We start from the raw sequence: 15,255 nt of genomic DNA on the forward strand, positions 1-15,255 counted from the left end.
GAAAGCCGAGCCCTGAAGTGTCCACTTTCCTGCCTCTTTGGGACCAAGGTGCCCTCTGGAGGGAGGCCAGGCTCTGCCTCAGCCTCGGGGCAGCTGCCGGGCTGGCTACCCCCCCAGGACATTTGAAGGGGCGCCCTGCTGCTGTCCTGTGGGGGCAGGGCCTTCGGGCCGTCCCCGCCTGGCACAGCCTGGCCGTCACCTCGGTGGAATGCCACCTGTGGAGTGGAGCAGGCTGAGCAGTTGGCCACCTGCCGGGGAGACACCTCCCTGGAGCCCCCGCCCTGTGTCCCCCCCCCCCCGACCCCACCCCAGGTCTGGGGCCCACTTAGGAAATGTGGGTGGGAGCCCACCCACCCAGGGAGTGGGCCTGCTTGGCGCCCCCTGCTGGGGAGCAGGGACCCTCGGGAGCCTCTGCAGGAGGGTGGGGTGGGGTGGGGTGGGGTGGGGCCGGCCCGCCCATGAGGCCACCGGCTGTCTCCAGCCCGGAGTTCCTCCCAGGATCCCCACGGGCCAGCCCAGCGGGAGGGAGGAAGGTGCAGGCCCCGACGGGGCCTCCGAGGTGGTGAAAGCGGACCTGACCCTCTCCCCACCTGCCCTCCGCCCCTCCCGGCTCAGGGTGGCAGCCCTGGCCCTTTGCATAATCCTGTGGCTTCGCTATCTTCCCCCGCAGCTGCGGCGCGGAGGGAAGGGCAGCGGCCACCATGGCGACACTCCTGTCCCACTCGCAGCAGCGGCGCCCTCCCCTCTTGCGACAGGCCATCAAGATAAGGCGCCGCAGGGTCCGAGATACAGAGGATCCCCTGCCCCAACCGACGAGGGAGGTAGGAGTGACCTCAGCGGGGAGAAGAGCTGGCCTGGGTGGGGCTCTGTGGTCTTGGGGTGCGGGCCCCACCTCTCTGGGGCTGGGGCTGAGCGTGTGCTCGCCTCCCCTGCCCCCCCCCCCCCCCCCGCAGAGCCTTCCGGGTCAGCAGAGCAGGGTCTGTGTTCCCTGGGCCACCCCTGGGCCTGAGGTTGGGGTCTGAGCCCCTCTCTCTGGTGGAGCCCCCCCCCCAGCTCCTCAGGCTCCAAAGGCACTGACTCCACCAGGCAGGGGGTACCCCCACCGGGCCAGGCGGCTTGGGGACCCGCTGAGCAGCCCCCAGGCCTGCTTGCCATGACCCCCCGTCTCCCACCTCCGCTGCCGGGCCTCACTTCCGCCGCTGGGGCGCGAGCGTGGCCACCGATAAGCCTCGCTGTTTCCTCTGGGGAAGGAAAGGAGGGGGCCCCGGGGGCCGAGGGCTCACGCTGCCGGGGCCGCTGAGCACCATGGACCTCGGCCACCACAGGCCGGGGGCCGGGGAAGGCGGCCCAGGGGCGGGCCCCCCAGGAGGCCTGCTCGGGGAACTGGGGGAACAGGTGCGCCGGGGGCTGGGTGCCGGGCGGGGCCTGCTCTGCGGAGCCGCTCTGGCCCAGGCCCTGACCCCGGCCCCCCAAACTTTGTCTTTCCACCTTGCCCCCCAGATCGAGCCTCCGTCCCACCACTTCTCCCCGGAGCAGGTAAGAGTGGGCCGGAGTGGGGGACGCGGAGAGGGGCTGGGAAGCGGCCTGCGTCCTCCAAGCAGCCCCTGGCATCCGGGCCGAGGCTGCCGGCCACAGCGCCCCCCCGCCCGCCCCTGCATGTGTGGGTGCGCCAGCCCCGCTGCGGGCAGGCGGTGCTGTGTCCCGGGCCCGGTGGGGCTCAGGCCTGGTGGTGGGTGGCTGGGTCCTGAGGTGCCCCCGCTGTGCCCCAGCGGGCCCTGCTCTACGAGGAGGCTCTCTACACCGTCCTGCACCGCGTGGGGAGGCCCGAGCCCAGCCACGTGAAGGAGGCCTCGGAGCTGCTGCGCTACCTGCAGGAGGTGAGCGCGGCCCCCGCCCCTGCAGCCTGGACCAGGCTGCCGCCTTCCCGCCTGGCCACTCCACCCACTGCCCGCTCCTACCCGCAGGCCTTCCAGGTGGAGCCCGAGGAGCACCAGAAGATGCTACAGCAGGTCCAGGAGCTCGAGGTAGCCCTGGCCCGGGCCATCGGGGCGAGGCTGGGGCTGGGAGCCCAGCCCCCTGTGCCACTCAGGCGCCCCTCCTCTCTCTCCAGAAGCCAGTATTTTGTCTGAAGGCCACAGTGAAACAAGCCAAGGGCATCCTGGGCAAGGATGTCAGCGGTGAGTGGGTGCCCGCTCCTTCCTCTCCTGGCATCAGTCTGTCCTGGAACTCTGAGTGGGGGCTCGGCTCCCCCAGGCACCCTGAGGCTGCCCTGGCGCTGATGGCTCCCTGCCCGCGGAGTCTGGGGTGGGGGTGATGAAGGGCCCTACCAGAGCCCGGCCAACACCCTCCTGCCTCTCCCCCCAGGGTTCAGTGACCCCTACTGCCTGCTGGGCATCGAGCAGGGGGTGGGCGTGCCGGGGGGCAGCCCGGGGTCACGGCGGAGGCAGCCGAAGGCCGTGGTGAGGCACACCATCCCCGAGGAGCAGACCCACCGCACCCAGGTCATCGACCAGACGCTCAACCCCGTCTGGGACGAGACCTTCATCCTGTACGTGGCCCGTCCCAGTGGGAGGGTCCCCCGGGAGCAAGACCAGCAGGACTTCCTGGCCTGGGGAGGGGCCTGGCTTGTGCCGAGGAGAAGGCCGCTCCTGAGGCAGGGCAGACAGACAGGGCGGACAGACGGGGCGGACAGACAGGGCAGACAGGCGGGGCGGACAGACGGGGCGGACAGACGGGGTGGACAGACGGGGCAGACAGGGCGGACAGACAGGGCTGGCCGTGTGCTGGAGGGGTGGGGGTGCAGAGGTCAGCTTGCAGGGCTGATCTGGGGTAGCCTGAGCCTTAACTTAAAGGAGGAGGGATGCGGTTGGGAGGGGAGGTGGAGTTGCCAGGAAGGGGCTAAGTCCACAGTGGGTGGTGCTTCCGGGGACTGGGGCAGCTGTGGCCTGGACGGTGGGTTTACCCTCCGAGGCCCTCATCTGTGTCCTCCTCTCCCGACAGGGAGTTTGAGGACATAAACAGCGCGAGCTTCCACCTGGACATGTGGTGAGGAGCAGGACCCGCTGTGGGAGTGGGGAGACATGGGGGGGTGAGGTGTCAGCCTCCAACCCACGGGGTCAGGAGCTCCCAGGAGGTCCTCCACCTCCAGCTCGAACCTGTGCCACCAGGGACCTGGACACTGTGGAGTCGGTCCGGCACAAGCTCGGGGAGCTCACAGACCTGCATGGGCTGCGAAGGTAGGTGCCGCCGGGCTCCCAGGGAAGGAGTGGGGGCTCCCCCACACCCCCAACACCAGTTGCTGGGCCTGGTGGCCACACATGGGGGGCAGGTGCCATCCTGGCCCCACAGGCTCTGGGCCCGTCTCCCTCACGCACCCTGCCTGGAACAGGATCTTCAAGGATGCCCGCAAGGACAAGGGCCAGGACGACTTTCTGGGGAACGTGGTTCTGAGGCTCCAGGTGAGTGGGGCGGGGAAGAGGCGGGAGAGAGGCAGGAGGGGGTCGGTGAGGGCGTCAGGAGCGGGTTCCAGGTCTGCCTCCTGGCACCTCCCTGCCCCCACTCGTGGGCATGAGCATCTCCTGACCCCGCCGCCAGGACCTGCGCTGCCGGGAGGATCAGTGGTACCGTCTGGAGCCCTGCACCGAGACCTACCCAGACCGTGGCCAGTGCCACCTCCAGTTCCAGCTCATTCACAAGCGGGTAGGCCTGGGCCGAGGGCCAGGGGCCCCCAGTGGGCTGGACGGGCCGCACCGGGCGCGGGGCTCGGCTCACCCCGCACTGGCCCTCCTGCAGCGAGCCACAGCCGCCAGCCGCTCCCAGCACAGCTACACGGTGCACCTCCACCTGCTGCAGCAGCTCGTGGCCCACGAGGTCACCCAGCACCAGGTACCGCCCTCCCGGGCTGGGCAGGGCCCGGTCTGCCTGCCAGGCCCTGACCCCTCCGCCTGTCCCCTCAGGCAGGCAGTACCTCCTGGGACGGGTCGCTGAGTCCCCAGGCTGCCACCATCCTGTTTCTCCACGCCACCCAGAAGGACCTGTCCGACTTCCACCAGTCCATGGCGTGAGCGCACCACCCCCTCCCTCCCTCCGGCCCCCCGTGGGCTGGCAGCCCGGCTCTAACCCCCCAGAGGTTTCTGTTTGGCCTAAACTGTGTGTTTTCAGTTTTGAGTTCGTTGCCGACTTGTAAAATCGGGAGGTTTCCGTACAGATTCGTATCGTCAGCTCTCGTGAAATCTCAGCGCTGACGTCCACGCAGCCTCTTGCTGGGCTGCGGTGGGTCAGCGTGGAGCGGCATGTCCCCCCCAGTCCGTCACGTTGCCCTCGGGCCCACGTCACTCCCTGCCAGCACCTGAATCCTGGGCATCTGAGTTTGCCAACCCTGCCCCAGGCCCACCCCCCTTCCCAAGGCCACTGCCTTCCTGCAGCAAGTCTGTGCCCTGAGGATACTGGCTCTGCTGGGCCTGTCGCATCTGGTGTCACAGCAGTTGTGGGAAGGCCAGGGAGGCGCACATGTGAGCTCACAGGCATTTCAGTGCACACGGGGTCGGAGCGGGTGCTGCCCTGAGCAGGGCTGACACTTGGCATTGGAGTCAGGGGTGGAAGGAGGCAGCGCTAGGACTGGGGGCAGCGGGGGTTCCTGGACAGGTGGGGGCAGGTGAGGAGGGCCTGGTTTGCCCACCGGGCCCAGGCCTGTCACGCAGGTGGCCGCCATGTCCCGGCAGGGACAGTACCAGGGCCGTGCCCGCCCCCACCCTCCCACTCGAACCTTGTCTCATCGTCGTCGCCACCTCGGGGAAGTCTCCCCTGAATTATCTAAAGGGAAGTTCCAGCCAGTGTTTGCTCAAGTCTCCAAATCTGATTTTTCAAAAGCAGCAAGAAAGCCGAATTTTAAAATCACACATGTCCTAATTTAAGAGACGGGTGATTAACTCACATGTTTGAAGCGCATTATAGGCACAAAAATCCTCTGGGTTACCTTCAGCCTCGGCGGGTCAGTGGGATTCCAGGAGGCTTCGGGGCGGGGGAGGCGCTGTCCCCGCCCCCCCACCCCCCCCCGCCCCAGGCTGGTCTGGGCAAGCAGCGGGAAGGGAGGTGCCCAGCCTGGCCAGGCTGAGGGCTTCCGTGTGCCACAGGCAGTGGCTGGCCTACAGCCGAGTCTACCAGAGCCTGGAGTTCCCCAGCAGCTGCCTCCTGCACCCCATCACCAGCATCGAGTACCAGTGGATCCAGGGCCGTCTCCAGGCAGAACAGGTGGGCTGGGGCGGGGTGAGGGGTGTTGGGCAGGCAGGGCCCAGGGATGGGAGCGGCTGTGGGGGCCCCATCATGCAGCTCGGGCCTCACAGCATCTTCCTGGGCATGCTCCTGGGCCTGCAGCGGGAGGAGCTGGCCACCTCGTTCACCTCCCTGCTGGCCTACGGCCTGTCCCTCATCCGGAGGTTCCGCACGGTCTTCCCCCTCTCGGTCGCCGACTCCCCAGCCCGGCTGCAGTCTCTCCTCCGGTCAGTTGGTCGGGGACTAGGGAACAGCGGGGGCGCCTGCAGGGATGGGAAGCTGGGGAGGGAGGGAGGGGGTGGGCAGCAGCTCTCTGTCCTCTCAGGGTCCTGGTCCAGATGTGCAAGATGAAGGCCTTTGGAGAGCTGTGCCCGGACAGTGCCCCGCTGCCCCGCCTGGTGACCGAGGCGCTGCGGGTATGGTGCCCCCCTGGGGATGGGGAGGGCATGTGCCTGGGCCGAGCAGCCCCCCTGCTCACTGCCTCTTTGCCCGCAGACTGGCACCGTGGAATGGTTCCACATGAAGCAGCAGCACCATCAGCCCATGGTGCAGGTGAGGGGCTGTGCAGGTGGCGGCTGGGCGCCTGCTCTCCCAGCCCCGCTCAGCTCTCCTCTGTCCCCGCCAGGGCCTGCTGGAGGCGGGCAAGGCCCTGCTGGGCCTGGTACAGGACATCACTGGCGACCTGCACCAGTGCCAGCGCACGTGGAACAAGCTCTTCCACAAGTGAGCGGGGCGGGGCTGGGAGAGTGGGGGCCGGGGCTCTGCACGGACCAGAGGGACCCCGTGTGTGGCACCAGGTCACCCGCCGCCCCTCCCGCAGTGTTCTGAAGATCGACCTCTTCTCCATGGCCTTCCTGGAGCTGCAGTGGCTGGTGAGCCCCGGGCCCAGGCCTCCCTCTCCCCCCACCCTGGCCCTGGAGCCCTGCCCACCACGCCGTCCCCTCGCAGGTGGCCAAGCGGGTGCAGGACCACACGGCCGCGGCGGTGAGTGGCCCGGTGTCCCCAGAGATGGGCGAGAGCCTGTTCCAGCTCTACATCAGCCTCAAGGAGCTCTGCCGGCTGGGCCCCGCGCCCTCGGAGAGGTGGGCCGCAGGCGACAGGAGGGCCGCCGCCTGCCCCGCTGGCCCCGCCTCCCCAGGCTGAGTCCCGGCTCTCCCCAGGGATGGAGTCCTGGCCCTGGACAGCTTCCACCGCTGGTTCCAGCCCGCCATCCCCTCCTGGCTGCAGAAGACGTACAGCGTCGCCCTGGCTCGGGTGCAGCGCGCGGTGCAGATGGACCAGGTGGGGGCGGGGCCTGGGCTGGGGCAGGGTCCCGGCTTTAGGGTGGGGCTTGGGGCTCGTGGGGACTTCAGGATGTTCAGAAGCAGGTCACTGGTGATAAAGGATGCTTTTCTTTTTCTTTTTCATTATTTTAAAAAATATATTTTTATTGATTTCAGAGAGGAAGGGAGAGGGAGAGAAACAGAAACATCAATGATGAATTTTTGATGGGCTGCCTCCTGCACGCCCCCTACTGGGGACCAAGCCCAAAACCTGGACATGTGCCCTGTCCTGGAATCAAACCGTGACCTCCTGGTTCATAGGTCGACAGTCAACCCCTGAGCCGCTGAGGCCGGGCTAAAGGATGCTTTTAGGCCAGTTGTATGCAAAACGCTGCCTGGTTATCCTTGGAGCTGTGGCTTCCCTTCACAGACTGATCTTTGCAGCCAGTGGGACGGTGGGCGTGGTGGGGGGTGGGAGTGGGGCTGGTGAGGGCAGTGGGGGGTGGGGCGGTGGGCGTGGTGGGGGGGTGGGAGTGGGGCTGGTGAGGGCAGTGGGGGGTGTGGGTGGTTGGGGTTTGGGGGGATGCTGGGGTTGCGGGGAGGGAGTCTGGGCGGAGCCTTGCTTGCTCCCCTGTAGCCCCCTGCCCAGCTCTGTGTTTGCAGATGGTAGAAGCAAGGAATGCTGTGGAAGGGAGGAGGGAGGAGGGCATGGATCTCCTTCCTGACTGTTCCCCATCTCCCAGCTGGTGCCCCTGGGTGAGCTGATCAAGCACAGCACCTCGGCTGTGGATCTGTCCACCTGCTTTGCTCAGATCGGCCACACTGCCCAGCAGCTGGACTGGCCCGACCCAGAGGAGGCCTTCATGATCACGGTCAAGTTCGTGGAGGTGCGGCATCTTCCCCGCGGCCTTCCCGCCTTCTAAGGCAGCCTCATTCCCGCCCACCCTGGTTCTCCAGGGCCTGCATCCCCAGTCCTTGAGATTCCTGTGCCTTCGCCATCTGCCCCTCCTGGGTGCCCCCCCCCCCATTGACCACCCCCTCCTCACCCCAGGACACCTGTCGGCTGGCCCTGGTGTACTGCAGCCTGATAAAGGCCCGGGCTCGTGAGCTCGCTGCAGGCCAGAAGGACCAGGGCCTGGCAGCCAATATGGTAAGGACCAGAGCTAAGGGTTGGGCTGGGATCGGGTAGAGACTGCCCACCTGCCCCTATTCAGGAAGCTCTGCATCCCCGTGCCCTCCTGCCCGCAGCTGTGCGTGGTGGTGAATGACATGGAGCAGCTGCGGCTGGTCATCGGCAGGCTACCTACCCAGCTGGCATGGGAGGCGCTGGAGCAGCGGGTAGCGGCTGTGCTGGAGCAGGAGCAGCTGCAGAACACGCTGCACGCCCAGCTGCAGAGCGCGCTGGCGGGGCTCAGCCACGAGATCCGCACAGGCGTCCGCACCCTGGCCGAGCAGGTACCTTGTCCAACCCACGGTGACCCTGGCCCACCCATCCTCAGCCTAGAGCCTCCCCCACAGCAGGCTGGTGTCCAGCCCCCACTCGTTCCCGAACCTAAACTCAGGCCCTGGCCTCCGCCCTGCTGTTCTGTGTCCGCAGCTGGAGGCGGGCATTGCCAAGCACATCCACAGCCTGGTGGGCGTCAGGGAGTCGGTGCTGCCGGAGGATGTGAGTGGCCTCCCTCTCGCTGACCTTTGCCAGCTCTATGGGTCTAGGTTTGCGAAGGAGAACAGGTTGGGCAGGAGGCTGGACGTCATGGATGTCCGAGAGAAGTCCCCCAGGCCAGCCGTGGGCAAGGACTGTCCCCTCCTGGGCCTCCTTGGGTGCTGAGGGGGCGGGCCTGGGACATTCCCGAGCTCTCCTCCCGCGGTGAGTGTAGGCGGCCATGGGGCAGGGTTGGGACTTCGCCGCCAAACAGACCTGGCGCACCCTTCTCGGCTGCCTCCCCGCACAGCGGCCCTGTTCACACAGCCCGCTGGCCTGTCTCCTCATCTGCCAGCAGGGATAGTGAGGCTTACCTTCGGTGGCTGGGAGGTTCCTCACGAACCCATCATTATTCAGGCACCCACTTGTGCAGGCATTGCCTAGGTACGGGGACATGGGGCAGTGAGCGCCGTGACAAAAGCCCTGCCTTCCTGGAGCTTACATTCTGCTGGGGGCGGTGAAAGCAGAACCAAGTATGTCTGTAACTAGAGCTGTTGCCGTGACTAAATATACTGTATGTGTGTGTGAATATGTGCATATGGACACACACACACACACACACACACACACACACACACACACACACACACACACGGTGCGTTAGCCAATAGGTGCCAAAGAGAAAAATGAAACACAAAAGAAGTGGGATGTGTGGAAGGCTTGTATTTTCAGAGAGAGGCCTGGGAAGGCCTTACTCAGTGGGTGCCGGCGGAGTCAAGACCTGCAGGAAACAAGGGAAGGAGCAAGAGCATTTCTGGGGGAGGAGCAGCAAGGCGGGCAGGGCCGGGTGGGACCAGGCTGGGCCGAGCTGGACATGCTGCCCGCCCCTCTCCGCAGGCCATCCTGCCCCTGATGAAGTTCCTGGAGGTGGAGCTCTGCTACATGAACACCAACCTGGTGCAGGAGAACTTCAGCAGGTCCGCAGCAGCGCTGCCCCCCGGTGCCCACACTCACCCCTGCCCCACCTGCCCCCCTTTCCTGCCTCCGCATCGCATCGTTCCCAGGGGAGGAGGCCACTAGCCTCTGCTTTAGTGCTTGCTCTAGGGACAGGGAGCTCACTTCCTGATGTCCTTTCTCCATGAGCCTCGGGCCATCCGGCCTGGCAGACTGCCCCCTAATGTCATGGGCAGCTGGCATTCCTCTCCCACGATTCAGGGGCAGTGGGGGATGAGGTCAAGGGCGTGGGGTTTGGACAAACTGGATTCAGCCTTCAGCTTCGCCGCTGCTGGGGGATGCTGTTGACTGGATTACTGTATAGTCTTCTGTGTAGATGATCGTGGTTCTGGCCTCTATTAAGGACTAAATGAGTCACTGAGGTGCTGAGAGCAGAGCCTGTACAAAGGAAGGGGTCATGAGCTGCAGGCACAGTGACAATGGTGATGGTGTCAGATCCTCCAGGCGGCCGCAGGCCCTGCCCCCTACTCCACTCCTAGTGACAGGGGGTGGGGGCATGAGAGCGCACCTTCTTTTTTTTTTTTTTTTTTTTTTTTTAATATATTGATTTTTTTTACAGAGAGGAAGGGAGAGAGATAGAGGGTTAGAAACATCGATGAGAGAGAAACATCGATCAGCTGTCTCCTGCACACTCCCTACAGGGGATGTGCCCGCAACCAAGGTACATGCCCTTGACCAGAATCAAACCGGGGACCCTTCAGTCCGCAGGCCGACGCTCTATCCACTGAGCCAAACCGGTCAGGGCAAGAGTGCACCTTCTTTTTTTTATATATATATATTTTATTGATTTTTTACAGAGCGGAAGGGAGCGAGATAGAGAGTTAGAAACATCGATGAGAGAGAAACATCGATCAGCTGCCTCCTGCACATCTCCCACTGGGGAAGTGCCTGCAACCCAGGTACATGCCCTTGACCGGAATCGAACCTGGGACCTTTCAGTCTGCAGGCCGACGCTCTATCCGCTGAGCCAAACCGACTTTGGCAAGAGTGCACCTTCTATAAAAAAAATTATATATATATATATATTGATTTCAGAGAGGGAGAGAGAGAGAAAAAAAAAAAACGATGAGAGAGAATCATTGAATCATTGATCGGCTGCCCCCTGCATGTCCCACTGGGGATCGAGCCTGCAACCCAGGCATGTGCCCTGACCGGAATTGAACCTGGGACCCTTCCGTCTGCAGGCTGATGCTCTATCCACTGAGCAAACCAGCTAGGCCAGAAGCCCACCTTCTTTATTTCTTAAGCCATAGAATGCCAGTTTTGAGCTTTGATTTTCACCTAAAACGGAATTTAATCTCCACCAAGATAGGCGCTTTACTCTCCACTGTCTCAAAAGCCCTTCGAAGTGTTCGGTGCACGAGTGTGTGACTAAGTTAGCTCCTTTGAATGTTGACCTCCACGCTCTCCACTGCACATTTTCGTACTTAACCGCCTGGCTTCACTTTGACACGTGAGAGTTCAGGTGGTTATTAGGCCTGTGGCTTGGCTGCTACTTTTTCCTCCCAACAGTAAGCAGATGCTTTTCCATGCGGCGGGCTGAAATCCTATTCGTTTTGGCCACTGCCATCTTGACCCACGATCAGTCATGGGGAGCAGCCTCCCCACCCCTTGTTTGTTGGGGTTGATAATCCTGAGGAGGCTTCTGCATGAGATTGGGTCCAGCTGCCCTAACCCCCAACTGCCCGCCCCATGCCCTCAGGAGGCCAGCCCTCACTCCCTAGCTCCCTGCCTGGGCCCTGGCCCCAGTCTCACCTGTGAAGAAGGTGGGGGGTGAGGTGAGGAGGAGCTGTGGATGGGCCTGGGTCCCATGAGGTCCTTTCTCAAAAGCATCTCTGCTTCCCCGTCTTCATCTTTCTGTCCTGTGTCTGGCATCCCGCGGCTCCTCACCCAGCCTTTTGACCCTGCTCTGGACCCACACGCTCACAGTGCTAGTGGAGGTGGCCACGGCCCAGCGGAGCTGCCCCCTTGCCTCTAGGAGGCTGAAGGTTGCGCTGCAGGTAAGAATCCAGTGATGCAATGATATCCCTGTTGGTGTGTGCGCGGGGTCACCTCTGATGTGTCTGTTCATCCTCTAGAACCTGGAGATCTGCTTCTATGCTGAGGGCTGTGGCCTGCCGCCCGAGGCCCTGCACACGGCCACCTTCAAGGTACAGGCCTTTGGTGGGTCTGGGGTGGGGGGAGCCAGCCCTGTGCTCACCCGTGTCCAGGAGAGCTACGTAGCCACAGTACCTAGCACCAAATGAAAACGTGGGCCCGTTTAGCCCTGGCTGGTGTGGCTCAGTGGGTAGAGCCTCAGACTGAAGGATCCTGGGTTCGATTCCGGTCAAGGGCATGTACCTCGGTTGCAATCCCTGGACCCGGGTCACGGTGCGTGCAGGAGGCAACCAATCGATGTGTCTCTCTCACATGGATGTTTTCCCCTCTCTGTCTCTCTCCCTTTCTTCCACTCTCTAAAAATCAATGGGAAAATCTCCTGGGGTGAAGATGAACAAAACAACAAAAAAACCGTGGGCCTCATTTTCCAAAAAAAGGAAACAGCAGCAGCAGAACATTAAGCCAGGCATGAGGATCTGAGCATGTGGAGGGGGTGCTAGGGCGGCTTGCCCCTCTGCCAGGCAATCCTGAGGGTGTGTCCCGGCCTGTGGTCCCGGCGCCCAGAGCTTTCCATGTCAGATTAACGCCCTCTGGGCTACGAGCTCCGGGAGGGCAGCGCTGGGCCGAGGCGGAGGGTGACAGTGCAGGTGACTTCTGGGCTGGCCCCGTTCACAGGACCTGCAGAGGGACTTGGAGCTGCAGGCGGCCTCCAGCCGCGAGCTCATCAGGAGGTACTTCAGCAGCCGCCTGGAGCAGCAGGTGAGGGAGGTCCCTCCCCCTGGCGCCCCGCCCCGGCCCCGGCCCCGCCCCCGCTGACGCGCACGTCCCCCCCCCCCCCCCCAGGCCGAAACCACCACCGAGGAGCTCGGGGCCGTGACCATCAAGGCTTCCTACCGCGCCTCCGAGCAGAAGCTGCGCGTGGAGCTGCTCAGCGCCTCCAACCTGCTGCCCCTGGACGCCAACGGTGAGCGCAGGCTGCCCGCTGGCCACGCCGGGCCGGGGGCTCTGCTCGCCCAGCGGGAGCACTGGGTGCACTTCCTCCGGATGGCCGGGAGGGGGCAGTGCTGCCGAGCAGGGCACAGCCGCAGGGAGTGGAGGCTGGACAGGGGGCTGGGGTATCCTTGGCCATTGTAGCCACCCACCCCCGCCCCCGCCACTTGCCAGGCTCCAGCGACCCTTTTGTCCAACTGACCTTGGAGCCCAGGCACGAATTCCCCGAGCTGGCTCCCCGGGAGACCCAGAAGCACAAGAAGGACCTGCACCCGCTGTTCGATGAGACCTTTGAATTGTGAGTGGGCCCCACGCTCACAGCGCTTCCCCAGCCCTGGACCAGCTCGCGCTGACTGGGCCCAACGGGCTCCCCTGAGGTGACCTCGTTTGGGTCCGTGGGAGGGGCACCTGGGACAAGGGTTTGCTGGCATCAGTCCCCAACCTGCTCCCTGGGAGGGGCAAGGCTGCTGGGGGAGACTCCCCCTGTCACTTCCAGGGAAGGGTCCTGACCTGAAGTCCTCTGTTGCCCAACACCAGCGGCCCCGCCCCGGGACACGCCCCCTGGTTTAAAGCATCGGCCCAGTCAGCATCAGACCCTGTGGCCTTTTCAATCCCTCCCTCCCCGCAGTGTGGGTGTCTCCCTCCCAGTCCTGGCCTGTCCTCAGGACCAGGAGGTGAGCCCGTGAGTGGGGGTGGGTGGAGTGGCAGTGTGTGGGGTGGGCAGCCGAGCCCCGCTCTGCCCCCCACCCAGCCTGGTGCCTGCTGAGCCGTGCCAGAAGGACGGGGCGTGCCTCCTGCTCACGGTGCTGGACCACGACACGCTGGGGGCCGACGACCTGGAAGGGGAGGCCTTCCTGCCTCTGCGCTCGGTGCACGGCCTGCACGGGACTGAGGAGCCTGGGGAGGTGCCGCAGACGCGCCTGCCCCTCACCTACCCCACGCCCAACGGTAGGCCTGAGCCCAGCGCTGGGGGTGCAGGGGAGGGGCAGCCTGTCAAGGCTCAGACTGAGGCCCCCCGGGTGAAGCCATTGGAGCCAGCATGGTGGCTGATGTTGCTGAGACCTCTGGGTCAATCAAGAAGCCAGCGTAACTGACGCCAGGCCAAGTGTAGGGACTGTCTCTGGTGGGGGAAGGTCACCATATTTACCTGGGGAGGGCCCATCTTGCTAACAGGGGGTCGCGTTTGTGCATGTATAGGCCAGTTCTACTTCCTGACATATACTATTAACTTTTTCAATCCGTACCACCACCCAATGAGGCAGATACTATTATTGCTATTTTATAGACAACGGAGGCACAAAGAGGTTAGCTAGCCTGAGGTCCTCATATTAGAAGGTAACAGTCGCCTGCTGTCCCCTGCACTACCCAGGCACTGCCCCCCCGCCCCGAACCTAACCCCCAAACGCCTCTCTTCACAGGGGACCCAGTCCTGCGGCTGCTGGAGAGCAGGAAGGGGGATCGTGAGGCCCAGGCGTTTGTGAAGCTGCGGCGGCAGCGAGCCAAGCAGGCCTCCCAGCATGCCCCACAGCCTGGGAGATAGCCGTGGAGGTTGGGCCCCTGGTAGGGACAACCTTTCCTGGGAGGTCTGGTTGTCCCCACCACAGTGCAGCCCTCCGGCCTGGCCTAACACTCAGAAGGGCTCTGCCAGGCTGGAAGGCCAAGTGCAGACCCCTCTGGTCTTCTGCCAGAGTGGGGCCCACGGTGCTGGGGACACCACCAGCAGTATTTATACCGCCCCCCCGCCCCCGCCCCCGCCGCCCTGCCTCAGCATTCTCTGCCAAATCCCAGCACCAGGGGAGGGGAGGCGGCTGTGCATCTCCTGCCCCTCTCCTCTGGGAAGTGCTGGCAAAGCAGGGGCTCAGCCATCTGTCTCCCGAAACCTATTCCAGCCACTGTGTGTGGGGGGGTAGGCTCCCTTGGGCCTCTTCAGCACCCCCACTCAGACTCATTGGGGCTAGGACTGTGGGCACAAGTGCCCTGGGGGCGGGTAGCCATAATGAAGGAGGCCAGGTCCTCTCCTGACGGGGCTGCCAACACCCAAGCTAAGGAGCCTGGAGCCAGGGACCCGGCTCTGCCAGGAGAGAGCTGGCAGGCAGGGGGCTGGCATGGAGGGCGGAAGCCGAAAGGACAGCTTGGCTAACCATATCTACTGAGGACATCTCCCCGAGCCAGTACCAGCACCTAAAAATGTTCTTAGCAAAAATAAAAAAATCGCAATCCATCGTCCTCAGAAAACTTGCTGTTGGCCTACAGTGGGGCCCGGGTGTCAGGTCATACAAACCCCCGCCCAGCCTGCAGGACACCTTGGGCTGCCCCCACCCCAGGCTTGCCCCCCCCCCCCCCCCCCGTCACAGGCAGGGAGTGTGGGGTAACTGATGCAGAAGCAGATGCGGGGCAACTGGTATCACTGATATTTGGGCCAAGAGCTTTGAACAGAACACTACCAGGCACACCCATTTCTGTGGTCCTGCCCCGCACAGGGGCCGGGAACTCCAGGGGGAGCACCGAGAGCGGGGAGCCTCCCAGGGCACAGGCTGGGGCTGAGCGGCTGCTCTGCACAGCAGGGCTTAGAGGAGCGGGTCCAAGCCCTGTCGGGGGCAGTGGCCTATGTGCTGGGAGGCAGCACCTGGGGCCCAGTTGTCATTCTAGCTGCGTGACCAGGGTCAAGTCCCTTACCCTCTGTGAGCCTGCACAAGGGTGACATGTGGGAAGTCTGAGATGGCTCCACAGCCCTCTTCAGCTTTGAACTTCTGAGGCCACACAGAGAGGAGCCCCTCAGCTGTGTTTTCTCACACCCACCTACTAGGCCAGCTGAGAGCAGGGGAGGGAGGCAGTGGCTCAGAGGCTGGGACTGGGCCCTCAGGGGGCAGGGTGGAGGACGGGACATCTCTGGGCCTGCCTTTCTCTTCATGTTTTTATGAGAAGCCCTGGTTTCCTCCGAGAACCCACTAGGGCCCTGCGTCCTGTGGAAAACAAATA

The 15,255-nt window shown here is 64.0% G+C and overlaps 1 protein-coding gene across 4 annotated transcripts; it reads left to right on the plus strand.

Moving 5' to 3' along the window:
- The first annotated feature begins 469 nt into the window (after window positions 1-469).
- Window positions 470-14,497, plus strand: UNC13D (unc-13 homolog D). 4 transcript variants are annotated; one of them, XM_036341496.1, is made up of 33 exons: window positions 470-559; window positions 671-821; window positions 1,501-1,536; window positions 1,770-1,877; window positions 1,965-2,024; window positions 2,111-2,177; window positions 2,365-2,548; window positions 3,001-3,045; window positions 3,168-3,236; window positions 3,389-3,458; window positions 3,595-3,699; window positions 3,793-3,885; window positions 3,957-4,060; window positions 5,133-5,250; window positions 5,374-5,498; window positions 5,597-5,687; window positions 5,767-5,823; window positions 5,897-5,994; window positions 6,092-6,143; window positions 6,220-6,353; window positions 6,432-6,552; window positions 7,277-7,420; window positions 7,585-7,683; window positions 7,782-7,988; window positions 8,131-8,199; window positions 9,073-9,152; window positions 11,084-11,189; window positions 11,268-11,339; window positions 11,962-12,045; window positions 12,130-12,250; window positions 12,451-12,574; window positions 13,028-13,224; window positions 13,695-14,497. In XM_036341496.1, the coding sequence occupies exons 2-33, from the start codon at window positions 702-704 to the stop codon at window positions 13,814-13,816; spliced, it is 3,282 nt and encodes a 1,093-aa protein (XP_036197389.1). In that variant the 5' UTR covers window positions 470-559; window positions 671-701; the 3' UTR covers window positions 13,817-14,497. The 4 variants fall into 4 exon arrangements, 3 of the variants coding, with proteins under 3 accessions (XP_036197389.1, XP_036197388.1, XP_036197390.1); XM_036341495.1 differs by having other exon boundaries at window positions 478-821; XM_036341497.1 differs by lacking the exons at window positions 470-559; window positions 671-821 and adding an exon at window positions 1,067-1,395.
- The last annotated feature ends 758 nt before the right edge of the window (window positions 14,498-15,255 follow it).

This window comes from Myotis myotis, unplaced genomic scaffold, assembly GCF_014108235.1.
Source record: "Myotis myotis isolate mMyoMyo1 unplaced genomic scaffold, mMyoMyo1.p scaffold_m19_p_17, whole genome shotgun sequence".
Taxonomy (NCBI): Eukaryota; Metazoa; Chordata; class Mammalia; order Chiroptera; family Vespertilionidae; genus Myotis; species Myotis myotis.

Excerpts from the sequence above, each read along its gene's own strand:
- UNC13D (XM_036341496.1), top strand. The coding sequence starts at position 702 with ATGGCGACACTCCTGTCCCACTCGCAGCAGCGGCGCCCTCCCCTCTTG. Across the intron at positions 3,700-3,792 it reads TCCAGCTCATTCACAAGCGG|CGAGCCACAGCCGCCAGCCG; the intron begins GTAGGCCTGGGC and ends GCCCTCCTGCAG. Across the intron at positions 7,421-7,584 it reads TCACGGTCAAGTTCGTGGAG|GACACCTGTCGGCTGGCCCT; the intron begins GTGCGGCATCTT and ends TCCTCACCCCAG.